At 42.4% G+C, this 14,572-nt stretch overlaps 1 protein-coding gene across 2 annotated transcripts in view; it reads left to right on the top strand.

Moving 5' to 3' along the window:
• Positions 1-9,738, top strand: part of LOC126532283 (interference hedgehog-like) — a 31,809-nt gene extending 22,071 nt beyond the window's left edge. The window contains exons 15-17 of one of the 2 annotated variants that reach the window (XM_050179958.3): positions 672-778; positions 5,919-6,008; positions 9,569-9,738. In XM_050179958.3, the coding sequence (XP_050035915.1) occupies positions 672-778; positions 5,919-6,008; positions 9,569-9,586 (215 nt within the window). In that variant the 3' untranslated portion in view covers positions 9,587-9,738. The remainder of the gene's footprint in view (positions 1-671; positions 779-5,918; positions 6,009-9,568) is intronic. The other variant, XM_050179957.2, reaches the window with a different exon arrangement.
• Positions 9,739-14,572: the final 4,834 nt, after the last annotated feature.

The raw sequence follows: 14,572 nt of genomic DNA, 5'->3' as shown, positions 1-14,572 counted from the left end.
TCATTCTCTTGCCTTTCATCATGTTATCCAACTGCTTAGGCACCCACCGACTTGCAGCATTCCGGTACCCTAAGGACTCATGAACGATGTCGTAAACACTGCCATATGAGATGCCAAGCTCCTGGGGAATGTCCTTGAGTTGCACACACCTATCTGCTTTCACCATTGCATCCACATGGGAAATGCTGTAGTCAATCAACAATGCACGTGGCCTCCCCGAATATTCGTTGTCATGCAAGTCTTCACGGCCTTTTGCGAACTCACAAAACCACCACCTCACACTTCTCAAAGAAACAGCCCACCTTTCCCCATAAGTGGGCTGCCTTTCCCTGTGGATATTTATGGGCATTCATCCCTTGCTCCGTAGAAAACAAATCACACTTCATTGCTCGTATGCCTTGGACGTGTGAAACACAACCTCCATCTTGAACAACTGATGGCAGCGCCGTGCTGCGGAGCTACTGGCAGATAAGGCCGGGCTAGGAAAGTCCAAGAAAGGTCCACCGCTGGGAATGGATATGTTGTGTTTGCTTTTACAGTCGTAACTTGGCTTTAAAAAATAAATAAATAAAAATAAAATAAAAATTAAGAGGCGCAAGGACTTTATTTATCTGCGTGCTTAGCAATATTAATGTCTTCTTCTTCTTTTGTTTCTTCTTTTTTTTCTTTAGGTGCAAGTGATCATAACAGCAACTTGCAACAGAATGGCCATATGGGGAATGGGGATTATTTCACAACGCAAAGTAGGATCACCATCAATCCTCTGGATTCAATTGAGGTAAGTCCATGTATAGGACTATAGAATGAAATAAGGCTTTTGTTTCTTTCTCCTCTCTCAAACTATCACATCACTGTGGCAGTATTTGTCGAGATTTTCTTGGCTGAATGTTTATTGTTCCATCTAAGCTGCTAGCACTGACATTGACATGCTGTGCTTTACGAGTACATCTCTAGGTGACAGTGCTGGCTCATTTTGCAGTAGAATGACCATTGTTGCCTTGCTACTAGAAATAGCTTGTGCTACTTCTTCATTTTGAGGTCACAAGTTGCGCAGAAGTGTTTTGTAGCTGCTCTGTTTAGTACCTTGCTTATTGCTGGTACTTGCCCGATTTGTACAAAATGTAGGAAATTTTATAAGGTGAAGAAAAGGATATAAGAAGTTTTATAAAGTGAAGATTATGAATCTGCATTTTCAATAAGGTGTGTGATTGGGAAATGTTGGTTGGTATCATATAAATACAGTGCATTTCTCAAAAATTGAGCATTTATTTATTTATTTATTTATTTACAAATACTGCTGTCTCAAAATTGAGACATAGCAGGAGTGGGTAAGTACATCAAGATAACATACAATCAACACGTCACATGTAAACGAACTAATACAAGCAGATTTCTCTAGGTTATTTGTGTCTTTTAAACGAAATACTGTGCTGAAGTAAAGTACTGCAGTCTGCAACAAAAATCTTGCAAAATGTATAAACTTTATGCAAAAGCACATGAATAGTGTAGAAGTGTACAATATATATGCAAAATTGTGAAGCTCCCATACAACATGGGGGAGGGGGGGGGGCTCATTAGGTGGATGAATAAGATGACCATTCTGTATAGGCTAGACGACAAGTAGGAAAATGTTTGTGTACTGACAATGACGTCATTGTAACATTTGTACAGTTGGACCTCATTCTAAAGAAACAGGATATACTAACATAATGGATATGACAAAGTAAATGAAAGTCCCCCTTGAAATCTTCATAAACATTCCATGTATTCCTAACCTCGTTTTAACGAAGTAATAGTGTCCTGCCAATGGATATAATGAACTAGACTTTGTCTTTGGAACCAAAAAATACTAAACCCTTGCACGCCGAATTTATCACTTTCCGCGAGGGAAGGCACACATTCAATGCAGAAGTTCGCAACTCCTGTGAGTACGCCTTCGAGCAACACTGGTCTTTCTCACCAGTGCACGTAGCAGCCACTCATTATCGCCACCACACTTCTCTCTCTCACTACAGCATCGTGTAGGCTGGTGCAGCTAGGCGTGGCCTCTGAGATCGCATCGGTGCCTGTGCAATCTTGGAGGCCACAAGTCTGTTCAGCCAAGCTGGTGCAGCGAGGTTCGTGCAGCGAGGTGCGCGAGTGGTGAATCAGCCTGAATCAGCTGCGTAGTTGGCACATCGTGTTCTGTGTGACGTGTTGCTTGGCTACAATGAACTTTGCTCGCATTGCAGCGAAGTGCAGTTATGCCAGCACTGTTACGCACTGTTAGGCTATTTGTTGCATTCAACAAAGATGCTTTTGTTGTTTTATTAAAATTTCACCGCATACGTGGCCATGTAGCTGTTCTGTGCTCCACAATGCAGTCTTCTTCTATGCATGTTTAAAGTTGTGCACACTATTGGGACTATATTGCAGTGAAGGGAAACAGTGTGTACAAACAAGCCTCAGTACAGTCGCCGACCGATTTTCCGGACCGCGCGGGGACCGAAAAATAGTCTGAAAAATTGAAGAGTCCAAAAAACTTGTTCAACCTAAAAGGAAGAAAAATTTATTAGGCTTAGAGCGGCTTAAAAATAACTCTAATAATGCCTTGTCTCGTACTAAGTTTGGAAGCAATCAGACTTGCCTGCATTTGCGCAAGAGTGACGTCATCTCCATATACAGTCAACTAGAGCATCACTGCATTGGCAATCTCTGCCAACGAAGTTTGCCATGGAGATTGAACAAACAAGCCACATTTCTTCACACCACTTCGCTTTCGTGAAGGTCCGGTAGGTGACGCCGATCACACAAATGCAAAGCCGCACAAACACACATAAAGATGCGACGTCTCCGAGACACATCTGCTCAGTGGACACACCACGTGCAAAATAGCAACCGAAACTTTAAAAAAAGAAAAAATAACAGATCCCGCATTAAGTGGTTATGATGATAGTGCTGATCGAAAAAAAAAAAAAAAGGAAAGAAAGAGCTGGAGCATTGTGTCAGCAAAGGAAGAGCGGGCATGGCCTCCGAGACAGGAGGACGGTCGACGCGCTCTGTTGATAGCAAGCACCTCCAAAACTCGGAGACTATAGACTGGGCAACTTGAAACCAAGTCAGTGCAAAATCCAGCATAGTGGCCTCCAAGATCAGGTAGCGTGGCTTAAGGTGGGCGATTTCGTCCAGAAAATCGGACTTTGAGGCCTAAATTAATCCGAAAAATTGGTCGCAAAAGTGTATTAGCTCTATGGAAACTGTGATAGTGCATTTATGAAGTCTGGAATATACATCAAGTCTGAATTTTTGGTGTCCAAAAAAATCCGTCTGGCTCTTTATAATGAAGTCATGCTTGCAGAAAAAAACTTGTAAGTTGCGAATCTGGTTAATTCAAGATTTTCAAGTTTCAGCAGTAAAAATAATTTTAAAAATTTCCGGAATACTCTTGGTGGATAGTATCTTGTCATTAAGCACTTATAAATAAATCACGAGAAAATCGGGCCATAATGGCGCTAGTATGAGTGTCAGCTCGTGCGATGCAGATCACGCTGGGAGCAAGGAATCGGCATGGTTCATGGTGTCCAAGACCAGATGGCACGGGCATCTGGTGATGGTGTAAAAAGATACAAATACAGTTACACTTCGATATAACTAATTTCAATATAACGATGTATTTAACTTTTCATAACTTCTTGTTCATAGAACACCATGTACTTAGAACCTCAATATAACGAACTGTGTTTGTATGTGATTTCAACGTAACAAAATTTTGCTTCTGCCGCAAAAGCATGCCAAGACAATAAATGGAAACTTCTACAGACGAAGATGGTCAGATAAGTGATTGAATTTAAAGCAGCTGCTTGCAAACGCACCTCTAAGTTGCGTGTGGGTGGCGCTACAAGAGCGACCACCGCCAAAGTGGAGTCGCATCATATTCTGTATAAAGTTCAAGTGCGATAAGATCCTATCGCGCCCCGCGTACTTTGTGTTTTAGGTGCGAGTGAAAGTGTGCGAGGGTGAGACAAGAAAGATGGTGGCTTCACGAGTGCCGCCTTCCTGCGCGAACAAAAGGAAAGAGGGGGAGGGGAGCTCGCTCGCTGTAAGCAATCAAGCGCGCGCGTGAGCCAGGGGGTGAGAATCGATCAGTGACTGTGGTTCGATCAGTGACATAATAGGTTGAATTTCAATACAACAAAATTTCAATATAACGAAGCAAATTGCCGATTATACACACTTCATTATATAGAGGTTTAACTGTATCTGCCTTCCTTGAGAAAAAAGAAGTCGCAGTTTTTCCTGAAAGACGAAGCATTGATGACGATAGCAAATAGACAGTAACACGAAGCAAGGTTCATAGTTTTATCGGCCATATAAATTGTAGTAAGCATTCGCTTGTTAATTAAAGTACCGTATTTGCATGATTCTACCACGCCATCGATTGTAATGTGCAGTTATATTACCGCCCAAATATCCCAAAAGTAAGTAACGGAACCCGAGTCGATGCATACAGTGTTATAACTATATTATGGAACGTACGAAGGCACAGAGACATGCACACAGCTGAATCTTAGCGGCTAGTGGCTACCAGAGTCCGACATCTCCTTGTCACTGTCTACCAATCACAAGAAGTCATATTCAGTTCAATTTAATGCATTAGAAATGTCACACTTTTTGACACTCACGCAACCATCGTCTGCCAGCAACCACCATGGACCCATCTTGCAGTATCTCCGAGTGTCTCTTTCTTCAAACGAATCCACTCGATGGCAGTGTAGCTAGCTACCTTGCATTGAGGTTTCTCTTTTTTAGTAAAAATCAATTTCATTTTCTATATTGAGTAGAATTATTTAAGATTGAAATGTGCATGCAAATTTTAACGCACCTTTTGCTTTAAAAAAATGCTAATTAAAATCATGCAAACTTGATAACAAGCGCGGTGTCATGCCCGCATGGGTAAACGAACGAAGCTTACTCGATGACCATGAACGCTCGCTGTCATAAGGCTGGCATCATGAAGAGCGCCGGCAAAGTGGAGCGAACGCTTCGTGCTGTCTTTCGCTTCACCATGTCTCCTGCACACGTATCGACATGTTCTTGCCGCTCAAACTTTTCATGTGGCAGGATGTGTGCCAATAACTTCTTTCTCAGCCGACATTTTTATCGTCTTGCTAGAGTTACCAGCCACACAGGCTCCAAGTACTACTACATGCTTGAAATGACCAACAACTCCATTAAATCGAAACTATGGCACGAAAGTACTTGGTCAAATTACGAAAAAAACGGTTTTCAGTAGAACTAAGATCGGGAGATATAGTTTGTTACATCACAGATTTGGTTTGATGTTGGTTATATTGAGGTTTGACTGTATAGAGAAGTAATTTTGGCTCCCCCTTCAACTTCATTTCGACAAGGTTTTACTGCATTTGCCTAGTGTTTGCCGCTATTCTCTATGTGAAGGGACGGTTATCAGCTTGTTTATGGCAGTGCTCATTGCGAGCAACGTACAAGTTGTTCCAAATAAAAGCTAACCTTTGATCCAGCCATGTGCTCATGCTATTGAGCCAACAGTGTTTCTAATTAGCAAAGAAATAAAAATTGTTTGGCAGCTTTAATTAGTTGAGTATTGACTGATGTATGTTGCAGGAAGTGTAGAGAAACACTAGTGATCTGTCGTCTATGCAGTACTAACAATATTCTGGCTAACTTCTTGTTTATTAGATGGTATATAGAATGTTTGTTAATTCACTTTAAGCTAACTGTGCATGAAAAAAAGGAAAGCTCCAACTGTGATGCACAGCTTGGTTTCATGCAGAGCCAACCAGAACTGTGTGCACCGTAACTTGGAACACATATATAATAGTTATCTAATGTATAACACAATTGCCAGTTGTCAGTGCAATGGAGGGTTGTTCACTATCTCGACATGCTTTTTGTTGCAGCTTTCAGAGCTCTCCAGGGAGAAGTATGCAGCTGCCATAGTGACACAGATCTCAAATGGTCACAGGATCAGTCCAATGGATTTGAGTAAGGTCACCAGAATTCACTTGCTGTTTGGTTGATCATGTGCTATGTTCAGTGTCTTCAACAAATGTTCATTCTCTGCTAAATATGTGTGCATGTGCTTGCACACACTTGCAAGCATGCACAAGGGATAGGGTAGAGGGAACATACAACATTTGGAAGTATCTAACCTGACCAGGAATATAACTCTGAGTGGACTTTTCTTTTTTGTATGTGAATTTATCTAAAAATATTAACATAATGATTTTAGTGTGATTATGCCAGGTTCTAAAACCACCGGCCAAAGGCTCCAGAAAATTAAAGCATGCACAGGCAGTACTTTTGAAATGGATATTCTCGCGTCAAATGGAATGATCTTTTGGCATGATCACTTTCGGAGATAAGGCTCTATTCCTGAGACACATGGCGGCTTCATGGCAGCCATGTTGGCTCTCTGATTGGCTGTTGAGAGGTCACATGTATTTAAATTTGTGCCTTAAAGTGGAAGTGTTGGGAAGTTTTGCATTTTGCACTTTCATCAAGATGACAAAATATGACGTGGAGCTGCAGGCTTTTTCGAATAATGCATCTACAATTGCATGAATATGTGGTGATGGTCCAAGATAGCTGCCATGTCAGCTTGTTGATTGGAATGAAGGAATACAGTCGACTTACATTAATTCGACCCTTGCATAACCGACGAAATCGATCAAATTATCCGGCAGGTCGAATTAAATAAGGTACAGAAAAAAAAATGCCAAAACACACCATTGATTCCTATGGCAGTAATTGCCCAATTCTACCACGCCCCCAAATAAAATGCGCACCCACTTTAAATGTCCAAAGAAGAAAACCAGCCTAGAAATGTCATTAAAACGTCTAAACAAAGTAGAAAATTAATGCACACCTGATTTTCTAGGATAAAAAGTGGGCAAAGGCCAAATATTGTTTGCACAATGGCGGCTGATTCTTTAAAGTCAGCTCTGCCATATGGTTTTTAATGTCAACTTCACTGCAGTAGTTCAGTGTTATGCGGAAATGCATATAACCATTGTTAAGGTTGTTTTGGTTTTGGTGTCTGATTGCACTGTGAAAGCAATTTTGGACCCATTTTTCTTTAAAAAGAAGATGCGCTTTATAATTGGGTAATACCGTAAGCAGACATTGTGAACTACGGTAATTGCTTCAAAATCTTTCTTGGGCAGCTCAAAAATAAGTGTATGTTCAACGCATGCACTGTTTCCTAGGCTCCATCGAGATGGACACTGCCACTAAAAGGGTCTGTCTCTATTGGGGTCACTGTAAAGGACAGGCATGTGCATGCTGACTAGGCAAGCTTGAATTACCCGGTGAAGGCCAATTTTAAGATTGAAATAATGATAGTTTGGGCCCATAAAAATGCATGGTTGTCAGCCGGGACTTTCAATCGAGACCAAATTTATCAAACGAAAGTCTAAACAGACTTTCAATCTAGATGAAACGGAAGTCTACTGTATAACTTGAGTGCCACAGGAAGGGCCATTTCGTAAACGTCAATTCGACTTAACGTGACGTTCCACTGGGTCACCATTTCAGAGATGTTTTGCCATAATTTGTGGTGCGGTGAGCCACATGAAATATGTTAATGAGCGCCCATATGTCAATGGCGGCCCAAGGGTGTGTGCATTAAAACGTTGTTGATATGTACCCACTTAATAAGTAATTCCAGTTTAGATATAGTCGCATTGGATCCCCCACCCTGTCGCTATTGAACCTAATATATTGGCTGACTACTTAAGTCGTAGTCGCTTAATGCATGCCAAACAGTTAGTGTGTAGTATTAACTTCATTTTTCGGCACATACAAGCGTGGAATCAGCAAAATTCTGTGCACGCAGACCATGATTTCAGGAGGCGAGCATCACCGCCAACATAGACACTCTCTTCACTTGCCCCATCGAGCCTCTGCTAGTGAAATTCCATCCCTGCATTCTCCCATACCGGAGCCAGAGGATTGCATGACAAATATGTCACAGGCCCCACCTTCCTTTTTTCTTCTTCTTTTTGTTCCGAGTGGCGCACTTCCAGTGACGGTCTAATGCGCAAGCTGTTGCGTTTGTCTGGTTTCACGAACGCCTGATTAGCAGTATAGGTCAGTGCCCCAATCACGAACACTCAAGCAGGCACGAGAGGACGAAAAAGCATGATCGTGGCGCTGAAACACGTAAATGAAATAGTCTCATTCTCTGCACATGCAACTAACTGCATGATGTGGGAACACACAGACGAACCGAAAGTACATCTCTAGGTTTATTCGATTCAGCCAAATTTCTCTGCACCTTCTGCACCTATTAACGGTGCACTGCACCTAGGCCTTCAATTCCCTGAGGTGCAGTGGTGCACCCTGCACCCTCATGCTCGATTAAACAGGGTGCAAGGTGAGGTGCCATTGTGGTGCAGTGCACCGTTGAACCTTGCAGTGAGTGGGTGCAGCTCGGAACACCTTAACTGGCACCATCTGCACCTATTTGTTTGTGGTGCCGTGCACCTTTTCTGAATCGAACAAACCTTTTCTTGCTACAGTATGAAACAAAGCAAAAATATGCAAACATTCCGTTTATATGTTTTATCATTTCTCAAAGCTTTAATTTGTCTTTTGAAGCAATAGATCAAACAAATAACTGATGTTGCCTCGAATGACTCTCAAAGTCACATGTCGCTGAGTGACATCACAGCACGGCCACATATGTAGGTACACTTGCGCGATTGATGTTGACTCTCCGGCTGGGAGCACGGCGCCCACGGTAAGAAGAGGAAACGGCATTTGGTCAGAAATTTCAGCTCTTTCTGCATTATACCTGGGAATGTAATACTCAGCAGACACGATCGTTAGCGCATTGTTTGCATGGCCAGACGTGGTGAAGGGGCCCTGTAAGACTTCTCTGTGGTTTGTTCGAGATGTCGCCACTGCTGTTCTTCCCCTTTGACTACCATATTTGCACGATTCTACCGCGCCACCAATTATAACTCACAGTTGTACTACCGCCCAAATATCCAAAAACATAACTTGGTACCAATTCTACCACTCACACCAAGTAACGAAACCTGAGTGGACATGTACCGTCCTCAAACGATATTATGGAACATACAAAGGCGCACCGACATGCACACAGCTGAACCTTAGCGACTAGTCGCTATCGTAGTCCGACGATACCTCCTTTTCCGACCACAGACAGTCGTCCTTAGTTCCATTTAATGCATTAGAAATGCCACATTTCTTGAAGGCTTGTGCACGACTGTTTGTGGGAGGGCATTCCATGCACCATGGGCCCACCTTGCAATGTCTCCGAGCGTCACTTTCTTCAGATGAGCTGTTCGATCTGACAAGCCGCTTTTTTTTTTTTTCTAAGAATTGTTTCGTTTTTAGATTTTGAGTAGAATTAGTTATCATGGTAACGTGCATGCAAATTTGAATGCAACTTTTATTTTAATGAAGTACACGTTGGAATCATGCAAATATGGTATATGGCAGCGGTAAATTTTTGAGTGACGGAAATATTATCAATCACTTTGTCAGTCTTGTACTGATGACTACTCTTTTTCTGTTTCAGGTGCCGAAGACATCATAGTGAAAGCAGAGGACGTTTAGGAGAATCTCATTTGTATTTATAACACGAGAAGTTGGAGTGGAGCGTTGCTATGCAATTTCTGCTGGACATACTACAGTGTACAATGAATTTTATATACATGTTTATTAAATATTCATATCATTTGTCTTTCACTTTTGTTCAGCTTGCAAATCTGCAAGAATTATCCCATTTTTGACAAGGAAACGGTCTTGAATGATGTAAACATGACAGTGTTCAGCTTTCTTGCTTTTTCTAGACATATATCCCTTACAAGAAGGCTCCACTTCCAATGAGAAATAGCTTGGTAAATAGCATGCAGGACAGGAGCATTATTCTATGTCTGCTAATGTAACACACTTATATTGTAGAGAGTAAATCTAAAGTATGTTTCTGAGCAGACTTGACAGGCTCTCTCTCTCTATTTTTCATTTCCATAAGCCCCTGTGCCGAGGTTTACTTGGTGAATAAGTGGTTTTAAATCAGAAGGAAAGTGTGTCGTATATTAAACATCTGTAGTACTTGACAAGTTTGTAAACAGCAAATTAAGTACTTGTGTAGTTTATTGTAATAACAACTATATGAACACTTAAGCCACACTTGCTACCTAATGTACCGGATATGTATGTTGCCACATCCCATATCGCTGCCACATGTAGGTACCAGGCCATGAAGAAGACGCTGAAGTAGCTTATTGGTAGAGAAATGGATGACAATGACGCGTCGACTCTCCTACTTCGGTGTGACAATAATGCGTATATCCTCTTTGGACTCTGTGTCGCCTCCCCTTCCGTGAACAGCAGCTTTCATAATTTGTAAAGGGACAGACAACTGCTCAGAGCATGAATCGAGATAACCCTGCTGATGGAATGATTTCCTATCGTAGTAGCTAGAACGAGCCATGTTTTTCTCATTAAATGTGGACTTGTATCCTTAATTCATCACTAAAAGTCGCAAAAGATGTCATTTGGCGCCCCACGTGGCAACAACATGAAGCTGTATAAGAGGTCCACCACGTGACCTTCTACTAGTGTATGTGGTTGCTGGTCTATTTATTAGTATGGAAGTGCAGCATACCTTTCATGATTAACGTTTTTTCCTGACTTACAGTGTGCAGATAAAACTTCGTTTGTGGTGAGCAAAAAAGTAAGGCTGCCTTCACCTTCGTTTTCAATGAGTTGGTTTGGCTCGTCTATCGACAGAATGACTTCTCGGAAAATGCGGTACAAATATAAGAAATGTCTGTACAACAACGCGAACTTATTGCACCAGCCTTTTATTTTCAGAAGTGGTTGAAAAGGTCAAAATTTAGGTGGTTAACCACAGTCCTACTCACTCCTGTGAAAGCAGAACGATAGGCGGCTTTTACAATTTGCAAGGCTGGCTATTGACATTGCTCTCACTTCACAGCGTTGCAGGGACTCTTGCTTCTTTAGAGGCTGCTGACATCGAAAAATTCTGCTTATTAAATATCCATGCGCTTTTGGAAGTAACCGCTGCAGATGTAAACACTACGAAGGGTGAGCTTAGCGTTGTGCCATAAAAAACTAGGTCCTTAAAAATTAGTTGTCAGTCCCTTTAATGCTTAACCAGGGGGAAGTATTCTGTAAGAGTCCACCTAGTGGACTGTCCATTTCGGCCGCTGCTGATTGGCTAGGGCTGCTCGTCTCCTCCTTGCTCGTACAGCTGCATCCAATCAGCAGTGGTCCAAATGGACAGTCCACCAGGTGGGCTCTTACAGAATAACCACCCCTGGAGTGATAAACAAGAATAATCTGGTGTAACATAAAGCTAGATGCAGGCAATACCATATGTCGAGCATATAATAACTTTGTGGCCACTGGTTCTCAAGAGAATTGATAGTTCATGCAAGATGTACTGCTGCATTGTCAGAGATGAAAAATGAATGTGTTGTGCATTTCTTACCACCAGGTAATGCAGCAATCTAGGATGAACAGTGGGGGCAAAGTATCGTCATGGTGTTAAACCTGTATCTGTGTGTTTAGGAAAACAAGACGCTTTTATCTCAATGAAATCGAGAAATTGACTATCCACATAAATGGAGGTTTTGATGCAAGCATGTTCCCATGCATTCTTAATAAACCAGTCGGCAATGAGAACTTACTTTAAATGGTGTTGTGCACTAGAGTTTTTTCAAGTATATGTGTGTATATATGTATATATTACTCGATTACTATAAGGTGTACATTATTTGCACGAAAAATCAAAATGAGTGCTTGAATAAACAGTTGCTAATTATTTCTTAAACTAATTGCATTATGCCACATATTGCAGTTTACAAATTGTAGCTGGTGACATTGACAGTCACATTCATTATCTTATTAGTTTATAAGTGACTTGCACATTACAACACGTTGCAGCAGACAGCCGTTATATCTTGACATCGTGCGACTTGAGCAGTGCACCAGCGCAGCGCGCGTAACTGTGCCAATCGACTTCAAGTGCACAGTGCAAGCATTTGGCACAACACTTTGCTTTCTTCTCATGAGAGAAAACAAGCATGTTTCAAAGCTTCCTATGCACGAAATCCTCCAAAGTTCCCACCGCAGCTCAGCTCAAACGAGCGGTATACTGCGGCTCCTTGCATTCACCAGCAGGGCCTTGCGTTTTGTACTGCCATAAACAGATAAACGTGGCATAGAGGGCGCTGGTGACCGACATTTCCTAAAGCCCCTTAAACTTCGTAAAGTAGTGCCACACTTTGAAGAATGCTGCCTCCTCGCGCGCTCTGGCCGACACCAACGCCGCGTCATTATTGGCCTAATGGCATCACGTGGCCCTTCACGCCGGCTTCGTTTGTTTACAGTCGTGCTTCGGCACCATTTTCACTTGAGAAGCATCTACAAAGTGGCGAGGAGCGCATGTTGGCACTGTTGCTATTCTGTTTTGTTTGGTTTACGAACGCCTTGAACTAAGTTTTATGGCAAGTGCGACGTCACTTCACGGCATCTTCTATGACCATGACCTGCTGCGCTGTCGTATGGCAAAATATTTTTAGAAAAGACAAGACGCTCTTCTCGATACCGTCTGGTAAGCGATACGGGTTGAGAAGAAAAACATGGATTCGTCGAATTAGGAGGGAGACCTTCAGACCAACATTCTCCACACGACTATACGAGGTAGTTGTGATTCTCTCGTAGTATAGTATGTGTCAGGCTTGCGTAATTTGTTGAGGGCCATAACGTGATAGATATTGCACAGTTCTCTGAGGATGTTGCCATTTGTCTGCACGCTTTAGTACGATTCCTACACGATGTGTACTTTGTTTACTTAAGCAGTGTGTGGTCGTATTTGGTGCGCTTAATCATATTGTACGCCAACAGACTTGAATTCGCGGGCATGCGAGGCTGCATGCGAAAACGTGTTTGCGAAGCCTTTAGGAATAAGCGCCTACCTTTTTACAAAATTTGAGGCTTGAGCGTGAAAACTCGTCTTAGGAAAGCAACTCTCTGCATTTTGTGTTTACTAACTAGACTTGTTTAGAGCGAATAGCTTTGTTTGCCTCTTTTGTTTGTGGTCGTCACTGGCAGTCGCCTGGTGGATTCGCGATACAAAGGAAAAGTGTGCGTGCTCTCCCAAAACCACGTTCGTCACCGAACGAAAGCATCATAAATCTTTGAGACGTACATGTTCGTGTCAGCTTTAAAGTGTGTATAGGTTAAGATGCGGCGGTGGAGCACTCGCAAAGAAAATGTGCAGTCACTCGCTCGTTCACTGGCCAGTTTAGTCATCGTTTGCTCGTTCATTTAGTCGTTCACTTACTCGTTTGTTCAGCTATTAGCTCGTTTGACCACTATGTCTCTGAGACACACGTAATGAGACAGCAAATGGTGCCTCAATATGAACGACTGCATTGTTTGACTTACCGCAATTTCGGCCGTGTCATAGAGCGGCAGTTCTTTGCGCGGTCATGACTTCACTAGTCGTATCTTGCAAATGTTATTTCAGAGAGAGCGCAATCATCCTCAATGCATGCACCTTAGTGCAACTCAGTTCGCGACAAGTACGTCACTTCGTGAACAGATGAGCTAACGCACAATGAAATGTTATTCGTGATGAGCCACTAACTTGAAAAAATAATGCACTTGTTTGAGCCTGAATGAAGTACTGTTACCGCATTTCTGCTTTGCAAAAGAATAAAAAAAAATTAATTTCATTTTCTATATACGCAATATCCCGACTCTGTAATTGGCCGTGTGTATTTCTGTTGACTTTGAGGCACGAGAAACATAATAGAACCAGCGCCCACCTCTGTGCCTTTGTGCATGCTTAGAAGATTGGCAAGCACGCACGTTGGCCGAACTGTAGCTTGTAATACTCTTTCGAACCTTCAGAGCAGCAATAGTTTGTGCCCTCTGTCGGCCTTTGTACGTCATAGCTGAAACGCGCCTCGAATTCACATTGTAAGGACGGCGCAGATTATTTGGGCCACTGAGGGCTTGTTGGAGGTCAGGATGTTGGCATTCTATCCTAAATGTGTTATTTACAGCCATTCGCAACAAGGTCTTGCGTGACATGCACTTGAAAAATGTTGTGTACCTAAATGTAGCAAACGCAATACATTCAGAGTCGTGGCACAGCGTTAGCGCTCGTTCAGATAATTTAAAAAAGAAAGTTATCAAAACAGGAAAAAAACTCTGTTGTCACTGAATTTGTATAACCGTCCGTATAGAAATTCTATGCTGTAGACGAAGTTACTCGGAGCTAGAAGGCCAATGCGAACGCTTCAAGCACACCGCCTTGCTATGCGTGCATTCACTCTGCGAAAGGTCGTCTGCTACGCTCGAGCGGTGTAGGCGGCGCCACGGTCGAGGAAGGAACGTGAAAGAGAGTAAAAATGAGGAGGAGTGAAGGCGGAGGAGGAGAATGTCACTACTTAACGAAGTTTAAGGGCGTTAGCGTTTCCCAACGTTTCCTAAGGTTACTGTACACTCTTAGGCAAAGTTACACCCTTTGGCTTGCCCCTTC

This window comes from Dermacentor andersoni, chromosome 5 (assembly GCF_023375885.2).
Source record: "Dermacentor andersoni chromosome 5, qqDerAnde1_hic_scaffold, whole genome shotgun sequence".
Taxonomy (NCBI): domain Eukaryota; kingdom Metazoa; phylum Arthropoda; class Arachnida; order Ixodida; family Ixodidae; genus Dermacentor; species Dermacentor andersoni.
This window is presented reverse-complemented; position numbering and strand designations above follow the sequence as displayed.